The sequence below is a fragment of the Pan troglodytes genome, chromosome 13, assembly GCF_028858775.2.
Source record: "Pan troglodytes isolate AG18354 chromosome 13, NHGRI_mPanTro3-v2.0_pri, whole genome shotgun sequence".
Lineage (NCBI taxonomy): Eukaryota > Metazoa > Chordata > Mammalia > Primates > Hominidae > Pan > Pan troglodytes.
Window position 1 is genome coordinate 144,157,598 of NC_072411.2, and position 25,452 is coordinate 144,183,049.

Genomic DNA, 25,452 nt, shown 5'->3' on the forward strand with positions numbered 1-25,452 from the left:
ATCCCCCTTCGCTGGGGCACAGGTGACCCTACTGAATGACAACTGTCCATGGCCAATCGGCTCCCCCTCAAAGCTTCCACCTTGTGGATGGCCCCACACCATGGCCACAGTTCCAGATCTTTCCACCGTGTGATGCCTGCAACAGCCTGACGGGGGGCCGGGGCGGTGGCAGGGGCTGGCTGTGAGGCTGACCTCCCCTTCCAGCCTTGACCTTCTTCCCTGGGGCCCTGCCCTCCAGCCCACTCATGCCAGGGTAGGGTGGTTCAGGGGGTCCAGTGCCTGGGCCTGGCTGGCGGCCCGGCGTTTGTGAAACGGCTTGCTTATCTCCTTGTATTCTGTGCTGAGCATTTTATTACAGCGAATGGAAAACAGGAGAAATGAAACTGCTGATATTAGTGATGAGATGCGTCAGGCTCATCAGCTTAAAATAACCGAAGCGAGGCTAGAAACCGCCTGACAGCTGGCGCGGCTGCCTGGCTCCGAGAGACACTCGGCCCGGCTCTGAAGGGAAAACATTAAAGCACCGAAACAGTGGAAAAAGAGCATCAAAGATGATGTCTGCGAGGCGCGGCCACGGCAAGGAAGCTCTCGTTTATGAACAAAGGGCCACTCCCGGGTCTCAGAGATGTGAGGCTGTGTGGGTGGCTTGGTGGGGAGGTGGGGGGGGCCCAGCTGGCCAGGTGGGCTTGGCGGGGGCCCCCAGGGAGCCTGGCAGCACCCACTGTGCTGCCAGACAGCTAAGGTGGCCCGCAGCAACTGTCTCCTGGCACGCCCACCCTCGTGCCCCAGGGGCTGGGGCTCTGGGGCTGGAGAACTGTTGGTTGGTAGGTGCCTCCATAGCCCTGCGCCTCGCCCAGGCAGTGGATAAGTGGCTAAGCTGCCCCTGCTGGCTGTACTTGTCCTGAAGGCAGATTCTGGACAGAACCTCCCTCTGCCCCCAGCCCTGTAGAGCCTTGTTCCAACCTCTGTTGAATGCTGTCTCTGTTCCAGGACAGCAGTGGGCCTTCCTCAAGGCTCTGAGCTTTGTGGGACGAAGCTGTCCTCTGAGGACTGGGAATGCCACTGTGTGGGCTGGAGGGGAGGCTGGGCCCAGGAGGTGGGCTCTGAGATGGGAGATGCTATCAGACCCCTGGAAGGTCTCCTCACCACCAAGGCCCTGCCCCCAAAATTCCACCTGCCAGGGCTTGGACACGTGTCCTGGAGTAGGGGGTGGGCACAGGGAGAATCCCAGCTTCCATCCTGCCCCTTCCTTCCTTCTCCTTCTCCCACCCCTCTCCTCTCTCCCTGCAGTTCTTCCCTGTCACCCGCTCTCCTTCCCTCCTCCCCTCAGTCCCACTGAAGGCCCCTGGGCCATGGGAGAGGAGACCTGGTGGGGTGGGCCCAGCGTGGAGCCAGGGGACTGTGGCCCCTGAGGCCAGGGCTGCCTGATGGTCTCTCCACATTGCTACTCGCTGGAGCACCTGCAAAGAGACACGTGGACCCAGGGAGGGTCTGCAAGGCTGCGAGGGGTCTGAGCCTGGAGAGCACAGGGCCTGCAGGGATGCAGGCATTGGGCATTGGGCCTGGACTAGTAGGCTGAACCTACAGTGTCCTGGGACCCCACCCCGAAGCAGATAGGCGGTCCCAGGGCTCAGGTGTGGGGTGGGGACTCATGGAGCCTGCACCCCAATATCACACTCCAGGCCACTTATTGACACCCTCCCCCAAACACATACAGTGTCCCCAACACACATGATTTCCAACACACCACACCCCAACACACACAGTCCCCAACACACACACAGTCCCCAACACACACACAATCTCCAACACACACAATCCCCCCGCACACAATCTTCAACGCACACACAAAATTCCCAACACAATCTCCAACACACACAATTCCCCCGCACACAATCCTCAACACACACACAAAATTCCCAACACACACAATCCCCAAAACATACACAGTCCCCAACACACACACAAAATTCCCAACACATACAATCTCCAACACACACAATCCCCCTGCACACAATCCTCAACACACACACAAAATTCCCAACACATACAATCCTCAGAACACACACAATCCTCAACACACACACAATCCTCAACACAATTCCCAATACACACACAATCTCAAACACACACAATTCCCTCACACACAATTCTCAACACACACACAAAATTCCCAACATGCACAATCCCCAACATACACGCAGTCCTCAACACATACACAAAATTCCCAACACACACACAAAATTTCCAACACACACACAAAATTTCCAACACACAATCCTCTGTACACATTGTCCCCAACTCACACACAACTCCCAACATGCACAGAATCCCCAACACACACACAAAATCCCCAACACACACAATCCTCAACACACACACAATTCCCAATACACACACAATCCCCAACACACCCAATCCCCAGCACACACACAGAATCTCCCCCACACACAATCCCCAACACATACACAATCCCCAACACAATCCCCAACACGCAATCTACAACACCCACACACCACAATCCCCAACACACATACAAAATCTGCAATATACACACAATCCCCAACACACGATTTCCAACACACACAACGCCCATACATGCTCCCCAGCACACACACTTTCCTCCCACACACATCCTAAGCCCGTGCCTTCCACCCAGTAGGCTTCCACTGTCTTCTGTCACGAGGAGGAAAGGCAGGCGGAGTCCGGGGAGCAGGGTAGATGGGGCTAAGGGGCCCTTGGCTGGCCGGCCCTGCCCACCCCTGCCCACCCCTCCCCCATCTCCTTTTCTCAGCCTTCCTTCCCAGGGAACCTGGACACCCAGGCCCTTCCCCCACCGCCTGCTCCTTCCTCACAGAGGGTCATACCCCCTCCAAATCACTGGCCCTGGGATGGCAGCAGCCAGATTCAATCCAGGGCATTCAGTTAAAAGATAATTTACAACAAGCAAAGTTGTATGTGGTTTTTGTCTGTTTATTTTCTTTTAGAGACAGGGTCTTGCTCTGCACCCAGGCTGGAGTGCAGTGGTGTGATCTTGGCTCACTGCAGCCTCGACCTCCTGGGCTCAAGTGATCCTCCGACCTCAGCCTCCTGAGTAGCTGGGACCACAGGCGTGCACCCCGTGGCCAGCTCATATCTAACTTTTTTTTTTTTTTGTAGAATTTGGGGTGGGGGCAGAGGAGGTCTCTTTATGTTACCCAGGCTGGTCTCAAACTCCGGGCCTCCAGCAATTCTCCCACCTTGGACTCCCAAAGAGTTGGGATTACAGGCGTGAGCCACCACACCTGGCTGATGGTTGTATGTTTTGGTTGAGTATTGTATCATTTACAATTGAGATAATTGTAGATTTACCTGCAGTTGTAAGAAATTACACAGATGTTTCCTCATACACTCTGCTCAGGCTCTCTGAATGATAATAGTTTGGAAAACCACAGTACAACATCACAACCAGGTTAATGACTTTGATGTGACACCTCGATCCCATCCTGAGTCCCCGTTTCTGGCTAATGTGTGCCTATCAAAGGCTGCACAATGTGGGCACAAGCGAAGGCTCCTGCGTCCCCTGACAGCGAAGCTGCAGAATGTCCCCATCACCACGGGGTCCTCCGGGTGTCCTTGGCAATACACCCACCTCCCTGCTGGTGGCCACGAGCCTGTCCTCCACCCCCATCACTGTTTCATTCCAGCGACAGCCGTGGGAAGGTGCAGTACGCATCCTTCCGGGATTCCCTGGAGATGCCTCCAGCGCGTGTGTTTCAGCAGCCCGTTCCTCTCTGTGCCGAGCCATCCAGGCTGTGGTGTGGATGTACGTACCACACCACAATTTAGTCAGCCATTCTTCAGTTTAAGTGAGTCTGGGTGGACTCCAGTTCTTGGTGACTATGACTAAAGGCCCCGGAAGCCCTCTGTGGGCCAGGGCGCCCAGGAGGCCAGGGGATCTAGGACTGCTTTCCGAGACTGGGGCCTTGCTCTCAGGGGCCTGGAGAAGGTTCCCCTCGCTGGGGGCCCTCCCATGTTCCTGGACTGAGAAGAGAAACCCTACAGTTTCCAAGGAGCCTGCACGTCATGACGCATGGCGCCCGGCGCACGGCAGTGGTGAGATGGGCCCCGTGTGCTGGAACATGAGCCAGCAGCGATGGAAAGTGGCGAGAGGAGGGGAATCCCCGTGCTCGCTCGGGCCAGTGGGAAGTTTCCATCCGCGCAGGGACGGTCCGGGGAAGCGCTGGAAACAGCAGGACCATCCCGAAACTGCTTCTGCAGTGGGAGGCGCCGGGCGCCTGGCTGGCCGGGTGGAAACCATGCTGCAGCCGCCGGGCCAAGGGCACCGCGGTGGGGAGGCAGCGCCCGATTCACAGCAATTTCTGAGGTTGGAACAGGAAATGGTTAATAGTGTTTGCAAATAAAAACTCTCTGTTCTATCCTGTTTTCGAAACATTTCCCAGAAGTTAAAAAATAACACCCAATTTATCTGCCCAATTTAAGAATAAACTTTTTAAAAATTGAATGAGATATTTCCACAATTTATTATACACACACAAAAAAATCGTTGGGCTGTTTGTTAAGGGGGGGGTGGCAGGTGATTTCTAGCCCCCCCCTGCTGTTTTCTAAACTTTCTAGAATGTGGTTAGTAGTTTAAATGTCAATTTATGTTTTAAATCTCCCAGTGTGTACATGTATATGTGTGTGTGTAGGTGTGTTTATGTGTACTGTATGTGGTATGTGTATTGTGTGTGTTGGTGTGTATCTCTGTTCATGTATATTGTGTGTTGTATGTAGTATGTGTTATGTGTGTTGTGTGTAGTGTACGTGGTGTGTGGTGTGTGTAGTGTGTGTGGTGTCTGTGTAGTGTGTGTGGTTGTAGTGTGTGTTGTGTGTGTAGCATGTGTGCTGTGTGTACTGTGTGTGTTTGTGTGTGATATGTGTGTGCTGTGTGTGGTGTGTGTTGTGTGTGAGCTGTGTGTGATGTGTGTAGAGTGTGGTGTGTGTGTAGTGTGTTGTGTGTGTGGTTTGTGTGATGTGTTTGTTGTGTGTAGTGTGTGTGGTATGTGTGCTGTGTTGTGTGTGAGCTGTGATGTGCATAATGTGTGGTGTGTGGTGTGTGGTGTAGTGTGTGGTGTGTGTGGTGTGTGTAGTGTGCGTTTGTGTGTGGTGTGATGTGTGTAGTGTGTGTGTAGTGTGCGTGGTGTGTGGTGTAGTGTGGTGTTTGGTGTGTGTAGTGTGCGTTTGTGTGTGGTGTGTGTAGTGTGTACGTGGTGTGTGGTGGGTGTAGTGTGTGTGTGGTGTGTGCAGTATGTGTTGTGTGTGGTGTGTGTTGTGTGTGTGGTGTGTGGTGTAGTGTGTGGTGTGTTGTATGTGTGGTGTGTGTAGTGTCGTGCTGTGTGGTGTGTGTGTGGTATGTGTAGTGTGTGTGGTGTGTGGTGTAGTGTGTGGTGTGTGTGTGTGGCATGTGTGGTGTTTGGTGTGTGTGGTGTGTGTGGTGTGTGGTGTGGTGTGTGGTTTGTGTGGCATGTGTGGCATGTGTGGTGTTTGGTTGTGTGGTGTGTGTAGTGTGTGGTGTGTGTAGTGTGTTTGTGTGTGGTGTGTGGTGTGTGTAGTGTGTGGTGTCCTGTGTGTGTGTGGCGTGTGTAGTGTGTGTGGTGTGTGGTGTCTTGTGTGTGTGTGGCGCCCCTGCCTTCTCACTCCAGGGCAGTGGGTATCACTCAGGCCCCTTGCTGGTCCCGCTGCTGGTCCCCCTGCTGGTCCCCCTGCTGGTCCCCCTGCTGGTCCCCCTGCTGGGCTCCAAAGCCGAAGAAGCCAGGCTGAGCTGCGGGGGATGCTGAGCTGCGGGGGATGCTGAGCTGCGGGGGATGCTGAGCTGCGGGGGATGCTGAGCTGCGGGGGATGCTGAGCTGCGGGGGTTGCTGAGCTGCGGGGGATGCTGAGCTGCGGGGGTTGCTGAGCTGCGGGGGATGCTGAGCTGCGGGGGCTGCGCAGCGTGAGTGAGCGGTCCCCCAGGGAGGGATGCCCCGAGGGTGAGGGCGAGTGCAGGAGGTCCCTTGCATTCCTCCTTCGGAATGGCCTCCCCGGCCCCAGCAGGACCGCGGGTTGGAGGGGAGAGCAAGGGGCCTCTTGGACAGTGGAAGCGCTTTCAGCAACAGAATGGCTGGACAGAGGCTGCGTCCCCCCCGCAGCTGCCGGTCCTGGGATCCCTGCCCGCCTGGGCAGCGCTGGGGCACAGCCACACGGAGCCTTGGGCCAGGAACGACCCCTTGCCGGTGGGGCCTGTGGGACTGCAGGGCCTGGGGTCTGGGAGGCGGCCTTGTCCCTGCCGCTGCAGCCATGAGCTGAGGTCTGTGTTGGGAGGGTGAGCCCCAGCTGAGGTCTGTGGGGGGAGGGTGAGCCCCAGCACCTGCGAACGGCCACCGTTCTCTGCCCGGCTCCTTTTCCTGCCCGTCTCTTTCTCCCTCTGAGCAAGGACCACCATCCCGTCAGCCGACCGGTCCTCTGGCCCCACCGGGCCTTGGCGTTTGCTCCTCCCTCGCCGGGAGCTGCTGCCTCTGCTCCTCCAGGCCCAGGCAGTGCATCCGTTCTGGCAGGAGACTGTGGTGGGACTCACCTGAGCTGCAAGTTCTGCTTCCCAAGGGAGGGCTGTCCCCGGCCTGCCAGCTGCCCTCCCCAGAAGCTGAGCTCAGGAAGACGGGTACCAGCGTGTGAGGAAGGGGCCCCAGAAGGAGCGCGTGTCTGCGGGGAGAGGGAGCGCTAAGCCACCACACCAGCTGGGCAGCAGTGCTGAAGGGGCACCCGGCTTCCCCGATCGTTTCTTTTCCCTGTGGCCCGATCTCCCACCCCCATCTCACCCTGTCCTGGAGCCAGCCTTCGGGGAGGCTGGGCAGGGAGCGGGGTCAGAAGGCGTCTGCCCCAGGCCTGGGTCCTAGGGCCTGTCCTTGGAGGGACCACACATGCCTGGAGAGAGGCTCCCGTGGCCGGCTCCAGGTGGGCGCTGATGCAGAAGGCCCAAGGAGGACCCTGCCACATGTTGCAGGGACCCGTGGGTGCTGTGCACACCCTGCCTCATCCATCCCTGGCGAAGAAGAGGGGGTGCTCATGGCTGGCTGGTTTGTGAGGGGGCCACGTAAGCAGCTCTTGCAGGGCGTGGCTTGTGGGTTTGGGAGACAGACAAATGGGCAGTCAGACAGAGGCGTGGACAGGATGCCCTCTTTGCTGTCTGCCGCCCAGGCCTCTGGAGGTATTCTGGGATGGGTCTAAGGAAAACTCAACAATTCTTGAGCAAATAATGCCCGGGCAACCAGCTCCTTGCATTTCATAAGGGCCGGAATTGCCATCCAAAAGGTTATTTTGGGTGACTGTGGTCAGTCATCATTCCAAAGCTTTTCCCTAAACTCAGAGCCAGGTGTGGCCTCCAGGGCTGAGGAGCCTGAGAGGTGGGACTGGCAGGCAGGGCTGTGGCCCCAGCGTGGCACGGAAGCAGCCAGGAAACACTGGCTCTGGGGGGCTGTGGTGGGAGGAGGTCCCCTGTGGACCGAGGCTTTTGGAGGCAATGGACAGTAGGTGTCTCTTAGACCCCTGCAGGGGCACACGACCAGGACCACAAGGGGCCCACACACGCACAGTGGCCCGGAGCCAACCAGCAAACCCCAGGACCTTAGATGCAGCCTGGCGAGTGAGTTAGGATTGCTCCGGCTAGCTGTGTGATCACCCACAGTGCCAGAGAACAGTGCCTCGAGACCACAGTGGCAGCTGGCTTACTTCTCGTGTGAACAGGAAACCCAGAGGTGGGCGACCCTCCAGTGGTGTGACGACTCCATCTGTCACCACAGCCCCGGGGTCCCGCCTTCCTGCTCCTTGGGCTCGCGGCTCTGTGCTTGAGGCAGGTCTAAGACAGGCTGGAGTGCGGCCATCATCCCAGCACTGATGGATAGAAAAAAATGAAGCTGGGATGAGAAACGCGGGGCTTTCCCTGGCAGTCTGGCCCTGTATGGAGGCCCCTTCCCAGAGTGCGTCCACTGGCTTCCTCTTCTATCTTGCAGCCACACCTAGCTGCAAGGCGGGAAGATGTCACAGGTTTGAAAGGGCCGAAAAGAAGGTTCAGAAATGAAAACTATGACAAGGCGCTTGCCAGCATTAGCTGCAGAGTGGACAGAGATGAGGAGATAATGTGTGAAGTGGTAGAAAAATGAGAAGAGATTGTTCAGTGTGCAGGGCAGAGAGATGGCGAGATGGGAGCTGTGAGGAGAGCCGGGTGGCCGGGAGCCTCCCGGGGGCAGATCTGTGCTGAGGTTTTGCAGGGATCGGCTGGCTGTCTCCGCCCCTGCACGTCCCGGCTCCTTCTCAGCTCACCCTTTCTTGTTGTGCCATGACAGGTGGCTGCCATGCACAGCAATGCTGTTGAATCTCACAAATTAACCTGAAAAGGCGTGAGAAGCTGGGCACACGCATGAATTGTTTATGTAAAGCTCAGAAGCTGCACAGCTAAAGGGCTCAGTGAGGGAGGCATCATAGGTGTTGAAGCCTCAACGTTGTCTGTGCAGGCACGGCCAGGCTGGTGGCACCTCTGCCAGGAGGGCAGGGGGTGGGGGTGGGGCCGCGGGCTGAGATCAGGAGGGAACAGGCAGCCAGCTCTGGAGGCTGGCAGAGCGAGGTTTTGTTTCTTCCTATAGGACGTGGTGACTTAAGACTTTAGAATAATTTGTGAAGCTCTGCATTTATGTTTTAGGCATTTTATGTAAATATTTTATATTTCTCACTAGTAAAAAGTTTAAAAGAATACACCCACGGGACAATCTGCAATGATACACGTTCTATAAAGTTCTTCTCAGCTTTGTTTGTGTGAAAAGCATTAGTGCTGTTTGCAGAGAGAAGCTGAGTGAATAAGTTACATGATAGCCACAAGCTGGAAAAATACCAAGTGTTCAGCAAGGGATGAGTGTGGGCCACCGCTCCTGATGTGCACTAGAAAGAGAGGGCTGCGGATGATTCCTTGGTGTGATGTGTGAAAACACCCGGGCCTCTACATGCATGGGTCTGGGGAGGCCCCTGCGTGTCCACGGGCCCACGCCCACCACCACCACCACGGTGCTGCCACAGGGATGCTCTCTGGGGGGCGGGGTCATGGGAGATTGCATTGTATTGTATTTTTCCTTTCTGCTTCCCATTTCTCGGAGACAAATCTGGTTGCCATGGAGACCATGCTGTTGTCAAGGTGGCTGATTGGCCGGCGCGGGATGCGGGGACGTTTCCTTGGGCCCCCGGCGGGCGCAGCCCTCAGCCCGCACTGCGGAGCCAGGCGGCAGCATGGACCGGGCTGGGGCAGACATGTGGGCCAGCACCTTCACCCTGGCCATGGCCGAGAGGAAGCCCCAGGACGTCTGGGTTCTGCTACCTGAGCACAGCCTGGTCCCGGGATGCCTGGACGGCGGTGGTGTCCAGTACCTGCTGGTGGGGCTCTCGAGGTGCGGCCAGAGGCTGGGGACCCTGGGAGAGGCAGGGGGCTGAAGGTGCTTTTCCACGGGACCTTGTGTGGTCCCAGAGCCTGGGTGGGGCTGTCGGGCCTCGTCTTGTCCCCGAGACGGGAGGGTGGGGCTGGGTGCTCCTTCTCCCGCCGGAGCCCCTGCCTCGCCATGCTGGGCACATGGCTGCTGACGCAGGGGTCCCGGGGAAGACATGGCGGGTGCCTCATGGAGAGTTTGGTTTCCCTCACTCGGCTCCTTGGGCCAGCGCTGCCCTTGGACACAGGCTCATCTCCTGCTTCCATGGCACTGCCGTGGTCTCGCAGCCATCAGTGCTGACAGGTGGGCCCTGGGGCGTGCCGGAGCCTGTGGTCACCATCCGGCCCTGTGTTGCACACAGCGGGGTGCTCGGCCCTGATCGGGGGCCCGGGGTGGCTGTGGGTCACAAGTGAGCCTCACAGGCCGTCGTCACGGTTGTGGTGCCGTCAGCGCAGCAGGGCGGGCGCCATGTGCTTCTCCAACTGGCAAGGCATCCACAGCTCTGCCGGGTGCCAGCCGGGAGGGGCGCGGGGCAGCTCCACATCCTCGCAGATGCCTGGCCTGACAGGCCCCCAGGCTGCTGGCTGGTCCGTCCCTCTGTGGAGACACCCTGGGCAAAGGGGGAGTCGTCCTGCCCTTTGACACAGCTCCTCAGTGCCTGAGACCCCTGGGGCCAGGTGTGTGCAGAATCCCAGCTTTTTCAGAAGCTGGGAAAGTAATAACCCGTGTTGGGGTCTGAGAAGTGCTGGGAAGCACATCACTGTTCCCACAGCCAGGTGGAGATGGCTCTGAGCGGCTCCCAGCTGGCGGGAGAGAACTGAGGATGGCTGCCCCAACATGCAGCCCCAGCGCCCGTGGCTTTGGCTCCTCAGTCCCATTTAAATAAAGTCAGCAGTTCAGTTCCTCCAGCATGAACGTGTCCATGGGCTCTGTGGCCAGTGTGGTTGGAGGCTGCAGGCAGGGCAATGTGGCTATAGAACATTCTGTCATCCAGAAACTTCCACTGCCTGGAACTGAATCACAGCCTCTCACTCGTGCAGGGTTCCCTGAAGCTCACAGCTGCTTGTGTGGCTAGCAAATGGTCACCGGTCTGATGGCCGCCGTGGACAAGCCAATCCCTCCCAGTGCTCTCCCCAAATCTCCCCTCGCCTGGTGACGCCCAGCAGGGCTGCCCGGGCCATGACCGCAGGCCTCCGCGACATCCTTCCCCTCAGCTGGCAGGCGACCTCCTGGATCGTCTCCTCTCAGTCAGGACAGGGACCCCCACTTGCTGAGCCCCCAGGGACAGCCCCCACATGCATGCTTTTCCCCTCCTAAGTGTGTCGGCAGGCCTGCCTCTTCCTGTGTTAACCCCAACTCACAAAACACCAGCAGAGCCACGCAGGTGGCAGGCTGCTGACGCCTCACGGAGGCCAGGCCGGAGCGGGTTTTGTTGAAAAACTGCTGAGAGGAGGTTTGCTTTGCTTCTCAGCGCTGCACATGAGGGGGCTGCGGGCTAGTGTGCACGGGCCTGCTTTTGCCTGTGTGTGGCCGAGGGGCTGGTGGTTTCAGAGCCTCGGCACAGGCAGGAGCAGGTGCTAGGCTGCCTTGGCCGCGGCCCTGGGTGGCTGGGGGGTGAGGTTTGAGGTTTGAGGTTTGAGTGTGGGATGTGAGGCAGGGGGCAGCGAGGCGCTGGCGTCGGATGGGCAAGGAGGCCGCAGAGCAGAGTGCGAGGGCTGGGCGTGGGGCTTCTTTCTCCTGCACTCACACACACTTCTTTCCCCCCCCGCAGGCTCCAGTGCGGTCACTGTCCGGGGACCTGGGACTCGGCCCATGTGCACGTCCTCTTCCACCTGTGGTGGGACAGGGCCGGCCACCGGGGGCTGGTGAAGATGCGCATCTGGGGCCAGCGGTGCAGGCTGTGCCCCGCACCCGGGGACTGCCAGGTGAGGCCCCCGGGCGAGCAGCCCTTCCTCAGCAGGCTGGTCTTGCACATCCTGCAGGACTGCTACGGGGATGGCCCCGGCCCAGCCCGGCACCCCAGGGAGGCCTATGAGGGCTGCTGTGAGGCCTGTGAGCTGGGGGTCTGCTTCCTCCAGAAAGCCCCAGACCCTGCCTGGAGCGCCAACGCCACAAAAGGCAACTTCCCCGCCACGGCCTGGGGTGGCACTGGCACCGTCTCCAGGGGCAAACCGCTGTCCACCCCTGGCGACGACCTTGGCAAGGGTGGTGGTGATATCGCCATCCCCTTCTCCCTTGTGGGCACCAGCAATGACCAGGTGCCCATCGCTGAGGGCCCTGCCCCCCCTGCGGGGGCCTCTCTCCCTGTGACCGGCAGCCGTGGGGCCCTGGTCATCGGCCAGGGCTCCATCTTCCTGTCTGGGGATTCTGTGGCCATGCCTGGGGGCAAAGGCTTCCCGGTGGCCATTGGAGACCCCCTCTTCCACGGCCCCGGCCTCCTCGGCAGCAGCATCCAGACCTTCGAGCTCAAGGGCTTCCTCTTCAAAGGCCGGGGCTCCCTCTGCAGCCCGGTTGGCGTGGCCCAGGGCTGGGGCCCCATCTCCCTCAACAATGGCCTCGTCCCTGTGGGGAAACACACGCCAACCGTGTTCTACTGTGTGGGCCTCTCGGCCAGCGGGGAGGGCTCCCTCACCTTCCCCTCCTCCCTCACCAGCATCTTCACCAACACCCTCTCGGAGCCCACCGATGGCCCTGTGGCCACTAAAGAGGCCTCCATCACCTTCCCCTTCATCTTTACTGATGTCAAGGATGCCGTTGCTGAGGTGGCTGAAGGCAATGGGAAGGAAGGAGGCGGCCAGGGCCTGGTCCCAGTGGGTCACGACGCCCTGCCAGAGACCAATGCTGGTGGCCTCCCCTCCCAGGTCAAGGGCTCCCTTGCCCTCTCCTTCCCTGCTGATGTCCAAGGCAAAGATGCCTTTACTGACATCACTGAAGGCAAAGAGAAGGAAGGTGGCCTGGTCACCGCGGGTCACGACGCCCCTCTGGAGGCCAATGCCGAGGGCCCCATCACGGTTAGTGAGGGCTCCATCACCATCCCCGTCTCAGTCTTCGATATCATAAAGCGCAAGGGCGGTGGCCACGTTGCCTACGGCCCCCAGGGCAATGGCTGCGTCTCCCAAGGCTATTACCAGAAGAGGCAGCTGAGGTCCAGGTTCCACAAGGCCCGCTGTGGGTGCCGCCGGGAGGAAGACGAGCGCCCTGGCCGTGCCTGCCGTAGGCCGCACGCCGAGCCCTACGAGGACTTCTGGATCTGGGTGTCCATGACCGTGTGCGTCTTCTGGCTGATGTGCATGTGTCGGCTGAACCCCGGGATCTACCCGCAGCAAGTGTGACGCCCCGAAGTTCAGGCAACCCTCGCCTCTGGGACCCCGCCTCGCCTCTGAGACACCCCCCAACCCCGCCTTTGAGATGCCCGCCCCGCCTCCGTGGCCCCGCCTCCACCTCCGAGACCCCTGCTTCTGAGACCCCCGCCTCTGAGGCCCCGCCCCCCGCCTCCGAGACCCCGCCTCACCTCCGAGGCCCCGCCCCCGCCTCCGAGACCCCGCCCCCCGCCTCCGAGACCCCGCCCCCGCCTCCGAGACCCCGCCCCCCGCCTCCGAGACCCCGCCTCACGCCTCCGAGACCCCGCCTCACGCCTCCGAGACCCCGCCTCACGCCTCCGAGACCCCGCCTCACCTCTGAGACCCCGCCCTGCCTCTGAGACCCCGCCCCCGCCAGCAGCTCAGCCCCTCCTGCCTCTTGCCCCTGGTTTTGTGGGTCTGCCCTGAGCTGTGCCTGTGTGCTCCAGCCTCTTCCTATGTGTGTAACTCCAATAAAACCAAGCAAAGCCAGCCACGCAGCCCTCCACCCAGGGGAGGTTTCCAGGTGAGAGAAACCTGGGCCGGTCCTTCTGTCCCTCCACCCTGCAGGAGCCCCTCACGCCCACCACTTCTTCCCCTGGGGAGAGCTCCCTCTTGGGGATTCCGAATTCCTGGCCATGTGTGGCTCCTGGGATAGGAGAGGAAGCTTTGGCTCCGGCTCCGTGTCAGGTGCAAATTAACCTCCCTCCTGTGTGGACCCAGGGGTCTTGTGGAAGAGGCCACTTACCTCTCTCCAGGAAAGACTCAAGCCCCCACTGAGACTGGCTTGTCACGCCCTCCCTCTTCCCTCCAGCCTCAGTGTAGCTTCTGGAGGGATCTTGGCACCTCTCATCCAGAGGGTGGGAGGCCACGGTGGGGCTCTGAGCCTCTCTGGGTTTGAGAAATTCTATCCATTGCAGATGACAGAAAACTCTCCTGTTACTCAAAGCCACACACTGGATTTTCATTTTAAAAGAGTCCAGTTTCCATTTCCTAGGGGCGGGGGTGTTGGGATTCCCGGCTGTCCCAGCCAGGTGGGGGCCTGACAGTGGCAGTGTCTGGGTCCGACTGTCCGGCCTCTCAGGCAGGGTCAGCCCTGAGGGTCCTGGAAGGTTGGGAACTGCCTGGGGAGACCCTGGGGTCTGTGACTGGGGAAGCCCTGCCCTGTAGAAAGGGGAAACTGCGTCCAGGGCCCCTGGTGGGGAGGGGGGCCAGCCCAGAGATTCTGCCTGCCAGGCTGGCCTGGACCCCTGGGGTGTGCGGGGGAGGAGTGGCAGGGGGGGCGTTCTCCCACACAGCTGTGGTGGGCTCGGATGCAGGTGGTGCGGGGGCTTCAAGGGGAAGCAGCAGAACCTCTTGTCCCAACCTGGCACCCTCTGCTTACCGGGCACCGATGGAGACCCCAGCGGCCCTAGGAGGCTCCACCCTGCACAGAGGCTGGAGACAGCAGCCAGCCTGCAGGTGACACGGATGAGGGTCCAGGAGAAACCCCAATCCAGGGCCTCGGGGGCCAACTGCAGGGACAGGGGTCCCAGGAGAAACCCCAATCCAGGTCTCAGGGGCCGAAATGCAGGGACGGGGGTCCCAGGAGAAACCCCAATCCAGGTCTCAGGGCCCAACTGCAGGGACGAGGGTCCCAGGGGAAACCCCAATCCAGGACCTCGGGGGCCAACTGCAGGGACAAGGGTCCAGGAGAAACCAGAATCCAGGCCTCGGGGGCCCAACTGCAGGGATGAGGGTCCAGGAGAAACCAGAATCCAGGCCTCGGGGGCCCAACTGCAGGGACGAGGGTCCCAGGGGTGCAGGTACCAGCCCCACAGGGTCGGTGGGCTTCTCCCTGTGTGTGGCGACGAGAAAGTGTAGAAATAAAGACACAAGACAAAGAGATAAAAGAAAAGAGAGCTGGGCCCTGCGGACCACTACCACCAATGTGCGGAGACCGGTAGTGGCCCCGAATGTCTGGCTGCGCTGTTATTTATTGGATACAAGGCAAAAGGGGCAGGGTAAAGAGTGTGAGTCATCTCCAATGATAGGTAAGGTCATGTGGGTCACGTGTCCACTGGACAGGGGGCCCTTCCCTGCCTGGCAGCCGAGGCAGAGAGAGAGAGGAGACAGAGAGACAGCTTATGCCATTATTTCTGCATATCAGAGACTTTTAGTACTTTCACTAATTTTGCTACTGCTATCTAGAAGGCAGAGCCAGGTGTACAGGATGGAACATGAAGGCGGACTGGGAGCGTGACCACTGAAGCACAGCATCACAGGGAGACGGTTAGGCCTCCGGATAACTGCGGGCGAGCCTGACTGATGTCAGGTCCTCCACAAGAGGTGGAGGAGCAGAGTCTTCTCTAAACTCCCCCGGGGAAAGGGAGACTCCCTTTTCCGGTCTGCTAAGTAGCGGGTGTTGTTTCTTGACACTTTTCGATACCGCTAGACCACGGTCCGCTAGGTAACGGGCGTCTTCCCAGACGCTGGCGTCACCGCTAGACCAAGGAGCCCTCTGGTGGCCCTGTCTGGGCATAACAGAAGGCTCGCACTCCTGTCTTCTGGTCACTCCTCACTATGTCCCCTCAGCTCCTATCTCTGTATGGCCTGGTTTTTCCTAGGTTATGATTGTAGAGCGAGGATTATTATAATATTGGAATAAAGAGTAATTACTAGCAGCTAATGATTAATGATATTCATATATAATCATATCTAAGATCTATATCTGGTATAACTATTCTTGTTTTATATTTTATTATACTGGAACAGCTCATGTCCTTGGTGTCTTGCCTCGGTGCCTGGGTGGCTTGCTGCCCACACAGGGAAAACCTGAATCCAGGTCTCAGGGGCCAACTTCAGGGACGAGGGTCCCAGGAGAAACCCCAATCCAGGGCCTCAGGGGCCCAACTGCAGGGACGAGGATCCCAGGGGAAACCCCAATCCAGGTCTCAGGGGCCCAACTGCAGGGACGAGGGTCCCAGGGGAAACCCCAATCCAGGTCTCAGGGCCCAACTGCAGGGACGAGGATCCCAGGAGAAACCTCAATCCAGGTCTCAGGGGCCCAACTGCAGGGACGAGGGTCCCAGGAGAAACTGGAATCCAGGGTCCCAGGGGCCGAAATGCAGGGACGGGGGTCCCAGGAGAAACCCCAATCCAGGGCCTCAGGGGCCAACTGCAGGGACGAGGGTCCCAGGAGAAACTGGAATCCAGGGCCCCGGGGGCGCAACTGCAGGGTGGCAGGAGCCCCACACACCGACTCAGAGGGCCCAAGCCTGCCTCGTCCTGGGATGGGTTTGGGGAATCTGCTTTCCTCTAGTGGGGCAGGGGCTCTGGGGGCCTCCTGGGTGGGCAGCCTGGCCGCCTCAGGCCGACAGCAGGTGCCCCTCCCCACCCCTTCTGCCCAGCACTATGGGGCGGTGGTCTCAGGCGCTGTGGGTGGGGGAATCACAGGAGCACCTGAGGCCCCAGGGAGGGGGCACAAGGCCCTGACCTTGCCCTTCTCCCATCGCCTGCCAGGCCACCTCTGGCTGGGAGCTTGCTGGGGCCCAGAGGGTGGGTGAGTTCTGGGGCCCAGGGAAGGGAGGTCGCAGGGAGGCTCTGTGTTCTGGATCCACGCCCCTGCCCTCAGTGCCACCCACCCCAGGAGCCTGTGCACAGGTGTCCCCATATGAACACAAGAGGGGCCACCCTGCAGTGACCTTGCTTGGTCGCATGGCTACTAAAATGTGGCCACCGAAGAGGAAGAAGGGAAGGCTGGCACCTTCGCTACAACCCACCCAGCTCAGACTTCAGGATGGCTCCCAGCCCACCCCTGCCATCGGGCAGCTCCCAGCATCTGACCCTGTCAGGACACAGGACACGACTGTCACCTGGGACCCCCTTCCCTGCAGGCCGTGGGGGCAGGGGGGGCAGCCTCAGCAACGGTGGGAGACCCCCACCTCTCCCAAGGGGCTTCCTTTTGTCTGCCTCAGGGCTGCCCAGACACTCCTGCCCTCGGGGTCCTTCCGCACCCTGCCAGGGGGCCCTGAAGTTTGCAGGTTCCCGCCCATCCTGGAAGAACACCCTCAGGGCTTCCAAAGGCACCCGGGATCCCCCAGCTCCCCGGCCACCGCTCAGCTCCCTGGCCACCGCTCAGCTCCCTGGCCTGCTTGACCTCAACTGCCCCCTACCCCCCTCCCCGACCTCCCCAGGGCCCGTACCCCGCCCTTCGCCCCCCACCCCCCATGCTCCTCACTCCCCACCCCCTTCCCACCCCCTTCCTGGTCCTTCTTTCCTACCCCTCCCCCGACCCTCCTTTCTCGGTCCTCCCAGCCCCCTCCCCGTCCCTCTCCCCTCCTCGTGTACCTGTCCAGCGCCCCTCTTTCTCTCTTCCCCTCCCCTCCCTCTTTCCCCCTTCCCCCTTCCAGCCCCCCCAACCTGTCCCTCTCTCTGCTCCCCTCCCTCTCCTGGCCGCCCCCCAACCCCATCCCTCTCCTCGCTCCCCTCCCTCTCCTGGCCGCCCCCCCACCCCATCCCTCTCCTCGCTCCCCTCCCTCTCCCGGCCCCCCCACCCCCATCCCTCTCCTCGCTCGCCTCCCTCTCCCGGCCTCCCCACCCCCATCCCTCTCCTCGCTCCCCTCCCTCTCCTGGCCGCCCCCCCACCCCATCCCTCTCCTCGCTCCCCTCCCTCTCCCGGCCTCCCCACCCCCATCCCTCTCCTCGCTCCCCTCCCTCTCCTGGCCGCCCCCCCACCCCATCCCTCTCCTCGCTCCCCTCCCTCTCCCGGCCTCCCCACCCCCATCCCTCTCCTCGCTCCCCTCCCTCTCCCGGCCCACTCCGCGCTGTCCTGCGGCGCCCCCGTGTGGCCGCTGTGGGGGAAGAGCAGACCTTGTTGTCGAGGGAGGCCTGGGAGGGCGTGGATCTCTGGGGCCGCTCCCTTGCCCTCATTGCTGTTGAACTGCTCTCGGCTTAATCAGATGAGTTGTTAAAACTACCCGTCATCAGCATTGTTACCATTGGTTTCATTAGTAATTGTATTTATTTAATTAATTGTTACATTCACTAGTAAAAATGGGAGCTAAGGTACATTTCCTAGTGATGGGGGTCAGCTCATCCAGGGTCAGATGTGGTTCCCGCTGAAATCAAGTCCACCCAGAGCATGTGAGGCTGAGCACAGGCTTGGGGTTCCCTGGGAGGGTCTGGCGAGAACTCTGACAGCAGCTCCCATCACCCTGTGGTGGATAAAGCGAATGCCTCTCTAAGTGTCTGGGGGTGGGGTAGGGTCTGTGCTGATTTATGTAGCTACCTGTTGCAGGGTTGGGTTAGGATCAGGTTGGTTACCCTGGACCCTGGGTATTCAGGTGGACAGGCGGGCCTTGGCCTTGGACAATGGCTAGCTAGGGTGGGCTAGAGCTGCTTCACCCGCAGCTTTGGCGAGGGGAGCGGGAGGCCAGGGAAGTCCCCAGGAGGAGTGGCCACGCTGTGATCCGGGCCCCAGGCTGGCTGGCAGGTGGAGGGTCACACCACCTGGGCCTCAGTGAGGTCCTAGCTGGAGCAGAGGTTCGGGGATCTCCTTCCCTTTCCTTCTGGGGCCTGGGACTTTGTACCTCTGTACAGGAGAGGCAGCAGAGGGCTGGGGTCCTGGCGATGCCTCCACTCTGCCTCCCAGCCTTTGGGGAATGTCTCCACCTGTTATGGCAAGTGTCCCTGTTTGCCTGGGACTTTGGGGGCTAAATTGGAGGCCTTTCTCTTTTTCCCCAGGTTCTCCAGCACACTTAGAAGCATCCGCCCACCCAGCTACACCCCTAAATTTTTCCCTTGATGCCCAGGGCCAGGCATCCTATGGCCATTTGATTACAGATGTCTGCAGGTGGCAATCTGAGTGCCTGTATGCTACTCCTGTGGGCAGCTAGCACCCTGGTACCCCTGGGAACAGAGCGTGAATGCCTTTAAAGCTAGTTGGAGCAGAGAACCAATTCCAGACACCCAGAGACATTTAGATAACTCATTACTAGGGTCCTGGCCCTGGGATCACTCCCAGGACTAGTTCTGTGTCTGTCCAGGTGTGATCCAGGAGTGCAGTGACGGATGTGGATGTGGGATTGGCACAGGACTTCCGCCAGCAGAAGAAAGGAAGGGAGGGGAGGGGAAGAGAGGGGCAGGGGAGCAGAGCGGAGGGGAGAGGGGAGCAGTCTTTCCAGCTGGGGCTGGCCTAGGCTGCTGGGTCATTTGGGAAGAAAAGGTGATTTGGACTCAGGGAGACTGAGGGTGCCCTCGGGCCAGCATCTGAGGAGAGTGACAGGGGTTTCCTGGCTCCACAGCCCCAGGTGGCCTTGGTGGGTGCAGGCAGAAAATGACCTTTTCAAGTCCAGTTCCAACCCAGAGGGGGTTCCTAGACCCAGCGCCAATCAAGGGGCACCAGGGAGGCAGCAGAGGTTCCCGCAAATCCAGAGCAGAGTGGCTGCCAGACACCCCACATCCTCTTCGCAGCAGACTGAAGGCCACCCCACACTTGGAGGAGCCCGGGTGAAGCATCTGGGGAAGACCCTCAGACCTGGGAGAGTCCCTCCAGGGGTGAGCAGGTGGGCTGCCCCTCAGGGTGCGGCTCATTTCGATGTAAGTTTTATAAAATAAGAAAAGGCGCCCTATAGCACCCCTTTGGGAGCCTCGTGTCACCCCCAAACATATACCTCGCTTCCAGGTCAGAAGTAGTGAAATGACCATTGCCAATGCAAATGGAACTGCCTTAGGACACATGGGGGAGGTTAGGACCTGCTGTGGGGCCTTATGGTGGGCCCCGAGGGGCCCCGCACACCTGTGCCCACCTCCCAGGTCATCGCTGGGCCGCCTCTGTCCCCTGGGAGGCTCTGCCTCGGGGAGCCCTCTTCCCAAGCTCCCAGCAATGACTTCCAGGCCTCCCTCAGCATCAAGAGGAGCCACGTCTTCTTCTTGTGACCCAGCAGTATAATTCACCCTAAATAATGGCAGAATGGGTTGTGCGTAGTCTTTAAAAGTCAAAACAATTTTGCACACAACAGGAGTCATTCAGCAGTGGCTAACACTCTCCTGACCTGTGTCGGCGCTGGGCTCCAAGGTGTACCTCCGCACGCATGGGGTTAACTACGCCCCCATGACCATTCCCGGCAGGAGGGGCGGGACAGAGGACTGCGTTATGTTTCTCCTAAAAGAAAATCATGAAATTCACACACTCCAGGTGCCACACTTATTATGGAGGGAGGGAAAGCAGATGAGCGGGCGGGAAAACTAGCGGGCTTGCCACGCCCAGGCAGCGCTGGTCGGGTTTCGGCTTCCTCCGCCCCTTCCTTTTTCTCTGTGCATCCTCAGTGACGCGGGGCACAGCTCTGCCCGGGGGCCTACCAGAGCCCACCTGGACCCCACACTGGGTCAGCCCTGGTGCGGAGGAGGCCGCTGTAGGTGGGCACAGGGGGCAGCACGCGTTAAGGGGCTGGACGGGAGGTGGCCATGCGTGTGAGGGCGCGGAGCAGGGGCGTGCCCATACGTGTGAGGGGGCTGGGTAGGGGCGTGGCCCAGCGTGTGTGTGTGGGGCTGGACAGGGGTGTGGCCACGCGCGAGGGGGCCGTGCAGGGGGCGTGGCCACGAGCGAGGAGACTGAGAAGGGGCGTGGTCACGCGTGTGAGGGGCTGGGCTAGAGGAGTGGCCCTGTGCGCGGGGGCTGGACGGGGGCGTGGTCATGTGCGAGGAGGCTGAACAGGGGGCGTGACCACGTGCGGAAGGGGGCTGATCGGAGGTGTGGCCACATGTGAGGGGGCTGGGCAGGGGGTGTGGCCACGTGTGAGGGGGGGCTGGGCCGGGGCGTGGCCACACGTGTGCTGGCTCTGCTGTGGGCTTCCTTCCCTTCCTGTGCAGGTGGTGGTGCCCTCTGCGCCTTCACTGGGGCCCAGCCAAGTAACTGAATCCAGCCAGGAGCAAGGGCAGACGCTGGCACAGGTCCTGCCACTGTCCCCAACCTGGGTTTCAACACAGCTGAGGCCTGGCATAGTCTTTCTGGGCGCCTCTGGCTGGCTCGGTCTGAAAGGTGGGACAGATGCAACTGGGGCCTCCCCAGGTGCAGCGTGGGTGGCTCCTGGCTGGGGAAGTGAGAAGCCCTCCGTGCGGTGTCTCTGAAGCAGCCCCAGGCCAAGGCTGTGGCGTGCTTGGTGGTGCTGTAGGCCCAAGATGTTTATGGGTCGAGGGTCCCCGGGGCCGGGATTCTGATCCCTGGTGAGAGTTGGGTGGGAGGAAGTCCAGACGTGTCCTGAGTGGCCATTCCTCACATTGAGGTGACACCGCCTCTCCAAACACGTGACGTGGCTGGAAGCAGATGCTGCTGTCCGGTTCTCCCTCCTCTCCGTCCCTGGCTGGGACATGTGGATCTCACCCGCAGCCACTTTCTTCTGGCCTCTGTCCCCCTGCCTGGGACACGCGGACCTCACCCCCAGTCTCCTTCTCTCCTCTGCCCCCCGCAGGCGCGGCCAGGTCACAGTCGGCACCAGAAGTTTGGCAGATCTCAGTGAGGCGTTAGTTTGCATTTCCTTGTGACGGGTGAGTTGAACACCCTTTCATGAGTGTATTGATCACTGTGTACCTTCTTTGTTGAAATGTCGTCAGTATTTAAAGTCACAAATCTTCCTCTAAGACTATGCTACAATTTTTGTGTAATATTTTGATGGATATTTGAAATAAGTGCTAATTTTCTTTAGATTTCTTCTTTGACCCATGCTTTATTTAGGAGAATCTCTTTATGTATGTATTTATTTTTTAAACCCCCTATTCTGAGAAGCATATTTAGAAGAGTATTGCCCACTTTCCAAATACGTGGAGAGACTAAAAGGGATCTTGCTATTACTGATTTAATTCCATTTTGATCAAGGAACAAACTGCAGGATCTCACTTTTTAAAATTACAGAGACTTATTCTTACTGTTTAACATAAGCCCTATCTTCGTAAATGCTCCGTGTACACTCAAAAATTACTTGTGTTCTGCAGCTGTGGGGTGGGATGCTCGCCAAGAGTTAATGAGGTGCAGCTGGTTGACAGTGCTCTTTAAACCGGCGAATCCTTCCTGTCCCACCCGCTGTGCTTGCAGTCCCGAGAGAGCTGTTACATCTCCAACTGGAACAGTGAATTTCTCTATTCTTTCAGTTCCGTCCGTTTTTACTTCGTGTTTTTTGAAACTGTTATTATCTTTTTAGGCATTTAGGATTTTTCTGTGATCCTGACAGTGGCTGACCATGGTGTCATCATGGAATGTCCCTCTTTATCTTCAGGGGTGCTACCTGGTCTAATGTGAGTGTTCCAGGGCTATTTTCTTATGCACAGAATTGGCACTGTGTATCTTTTCCTTTTTCTATTCTTTTTTCTTTTTTTTTTCTTTTTGAGACAGAGTCTTGCTCCATTGCCCAAGCTGGAGTGCAGTGGCATGATCTTGGCTCGCTGCAAGCTCCGCCTCTCAGGTTCACGCCATTCTCCTGCCTTAGCCTCCCGAGTAGCTGGGACCACAGGCACCCGCCACCACGCCTGGCTAATTTTTTTGTATTTTTTTTAGTAGAGACGGGGTTTCACCGTGTTAGCCAGGATGGTCTTTATATCCTGACGTTGTGATCCTGCCCACCTTGGCCTCCCAAAGTGCTGGGATTACAGGCATGAGCCACCGTGCCCGGCCACTTTTTTCCTTTTTTTTTTTTTGAGACAAGGTCTCACTCTGTTGCCCGGGCTGGAGTGCAGTGGTGCCATCTTGGCTCACCACAGCCTCGACCTCCTGGGCTCAAGTGATCCTTCCACCTCAGCCTCCAGAGTGGCTGAGACCACAGGCGTGCACCACCACACCAGGCTAATTTTTTTTTGTATTTTTCAAACTCCTTTTTTTTTTTTTGAGACGGAGTTTCACTCTTGTTGCCCAGGCTGGAGTGCAGTGGTGCGATCTTGGCTCGCTGCAACCTCTGCCTCCTGGGTTCAGGCAATTCTCCTGCCTCAGCCTCTCCAGTAGCTGGGATTACAGGCACATACCACCATGCCTGGCTAGTTTTTTTCGTATTTTTAGTACAGACAGGGTTTCACCGTGTTGGCCAGGCTAGTCTGGAACTCTTGACCTCAGGTGATCTGCCTGCCTCAGCCTCCCAAAGTGCTTGGATTACAGGTCAAACTCTTAGACTCAAGTGATCCTCACTCTTGTGCCTACCACAATGCTGGGACCACTCCTGGACCACTGTGGATCTTTTTCTATCCTTTAGACACCCAACCTGTCTTTGTATCTTAAGTGGGTGTCCGTAGATGGAGTTGGGTCTTGGTGACAATCCCTGCTTTGCACATGGAGTTTCTCCATTTGCAATTCCAGTAATGATTGATGAGGTTGCTGTAGATCCCCCATCTTGCTACTTGTTTTCCAAGTGTCTTATCTTGTCATTTGTTTTTTATTTGTCATTTTTTTGTTCCTTTGTTCCTCCATTCCTGCCTTTTTTGGGTTAATTGAAATTTTTTAGTACTTCGTTTTACACCTCTGTTGGCCTTTTAGCTGTGCCTCTTGGTATTACCATTTTTAGTAGTTATCCTAAAGACAACAAAATGAATGCTTAATTTATCAGCCTATTCATGTCACACAAAATGTGGGAAACTTGTAACGGTGTAATTCCTCTAACCCTGTTCTTCCTGTTACAGTTGCCATATGTTTAACCTCTACCTACATTACAAACTCCGTAACACAATGCTACTTTTGCTTTAGACGATCTTTTGAATAAATTAAAGTTAATTTTTTAAGAAATTAACTGTCAGTTGGGTGTGGTGGCTCATGTTTGTGATGCCCAAATTTTAGGAGGCAGAGGCAGGAGGATTGCTTGAACTTAGGAGTTCGAGACTGCTTTCGGAAACACAGTGATACCTCATCTATTAAAAAGAAAGGAAACTAGCCGGGCATGGTGGTGTGCACCTGTAGTTTCAGCTGCTCGGGAGGCTGAGGCAGGGGGATCCCTGGAGCCCAGGAGGTCGAGGCTGCTGTGAGCCATGGTCATTTTCCTCCCTATCTCCCCTGTCCAGCCCCCACACAGCTCCTTCTCTGTTGTCCCAGGCCAACCCCAGCCCTGGTGCTATGCCCTCCTCTCACTGCGCCCTTGTTTCCCCGAGCTCCGCCTCCTATGGTGGCAGAGTGGGAGGGGGAGGGTGGGAAGCATGGCTCACAGTTGGCTCCATCACAGTGGCCCTGTATTTGTCCAGTTTCACAGCCATTTGCTGGAGGAACGCAGGTCCAGCACTGGCTACCCTGTCACGGCAGGGGTGACCTCTTACCAGCCTAGCAGCCCAGAGGCGCCCCACGCGGGGAGGTGGCAGGTGGGCACTGGGTCCCGCATGTTGTGGCAGTTAAGCCTGCAGCCCACCAGAGCTCCGACAGCAGAGAAACAGGCTGCGAGTGTAAGCGTGGAATTGCTGTGAGCCATGGCGCCAGCAGCATGTGCTGCAGAGACAGCTAATCAATTAGCCCCTCCGTGCATGCGACCTCTCAGGGGGCATCAGCTGCTGTCTAGCTGGGGCTCCGTTACTTCTGTTCTTCAGGTCTGGTGCCTTTTTATGCCATTGCATATGGAATTGTTTAACAATTTCATTTTTAAATTGTTCATAGAAATATAGGAAGATAATTGAATTTTGTACTTGATCAGATATCCTGCAACCTGACTAGATTCACTGAATCATTTTCAGTAGTTTGTTTTGTAGATTACATAGGGTTTTCTCAACACATAATCATGCTTGCAAATAATGGCTTTCTTCCTCTCTTTTTCCCCTCCCTCCCCCCATCTTTCTTTCTGATTTTTATGCCCTCTGTTTCCTTTTCTTGCCTTATTGCATTGGCTGGGACCCCCAGTACAGTATGGAACAGAAGTGTCAAAAGTGGCCCTAAGTATGGGTCACTTTTAGTTTAGTTTTAGTTGTTAGTTTTCTATAAATGTATTTAATCAGGTTGTGGAAGGTCCCCATTATTTCTGGTTTGCTAAGAATTTTGTCATAAGTACCTACTGAATCTTTTTTTCCTGCTACTGTAGTCTTGGGGTTTTCTTTGTGGGAAGGTTTTTATGTACAACTTTAATTTCTTTAATAGGGATAGGGTTATTTGCAGCTTCCCCCTTATTTCCAGTATTTCAAGAACAGGCAATTTTAATGTTACATTGTGACAATCAAGACAAACCCTGGTTTCTAATAGAGAAATGGCAGGTGTCTGGTTGGGGACAGCCAACATGCACAAGGGTCCCAGAACGTTTCATTGTGCCTGAAAGTGAGGGGGCTCTCCAGGATGAATGGGGCCTGTCAAGAAGACAAGGAGCCAGTTTGAAAGAAGTGGCATTGGTGAAATCTGGACAACTTGAGCATCCAAAAGAATGAGGCCCATAGTTAACTGGGATACATCTAATCCATTTACATCCATGAATCCACAATGACACTCTAAGAAAAGAGAAAGCCTGAAAAACTCATCTCAGGCAGATCTTAAACCAACTCTTTATTTTGAATATTGGCAGCCAGAGGGAAAAATCGAACATTATCTTGTTTTGTGCTAGAAAGAGGATGCCAGTATAACCAAATGGCACTAGGTATGAGGAAAGACCTTTAAAAAGGAATGTTGGGCCGGGCATGGTGTCTCATGCCTATAATCCTAGCACTTTGGA

At 57.7% G+C, this 25,452-nt stretch overlaps 1 protein-coding gene and 1 long non-coding RNA gene across 4 annotated transcripts in view; both read left to right on the plus strand.

Moving 5' to 3' along the window:
• Nucleotides 1-5,957: 5,957 nt before the first annotated feature.
• On the plus strand, nt 5,958-12,978 carry RTP5 (receptor transporter protein 5 (putative)). Its single transcript, XM_016950953.4, has 2 exons — nt 5,958-9,449; nt 11,257-12,978. Exons 1-2 carry the CDS (start codon nt 9,292-9,294, stop codon nt 12,815-12,817), a joined length of 1,719 nt encoding a protein of 572 aa, XP_016806442.1. The 5' UTR covers nt 5,958-9,291; the 3' UTR covers nt 12,818-12,978.
• Nucleotides 12,979-20,108: 7,130 nt separating this feature from the next.
• The window catches only part of LOC112208420 (uncharacterized), a 46,440-nt gene continuing 41,096 nt past the window's right edge, over nt 20,109-25,452 (plus strand). For 2 of the 3 annotated variants that reach the window (XR_002942909.2, XR_008546767.1), the window contains exons 1-2: nt 20,657-20,843; nt 21,274-21,349. This is a non-coding gene — a long non-coding RNA (uncharacterized LOC112208420). Of the gene's footprint in view, nt 20,222-20,656; nt 20,844-21,273; nt 21,350-25,452 lie in introns of those variants that run through there. The other variant, XR_010149983.1, reaches the window with a different exon arrangement.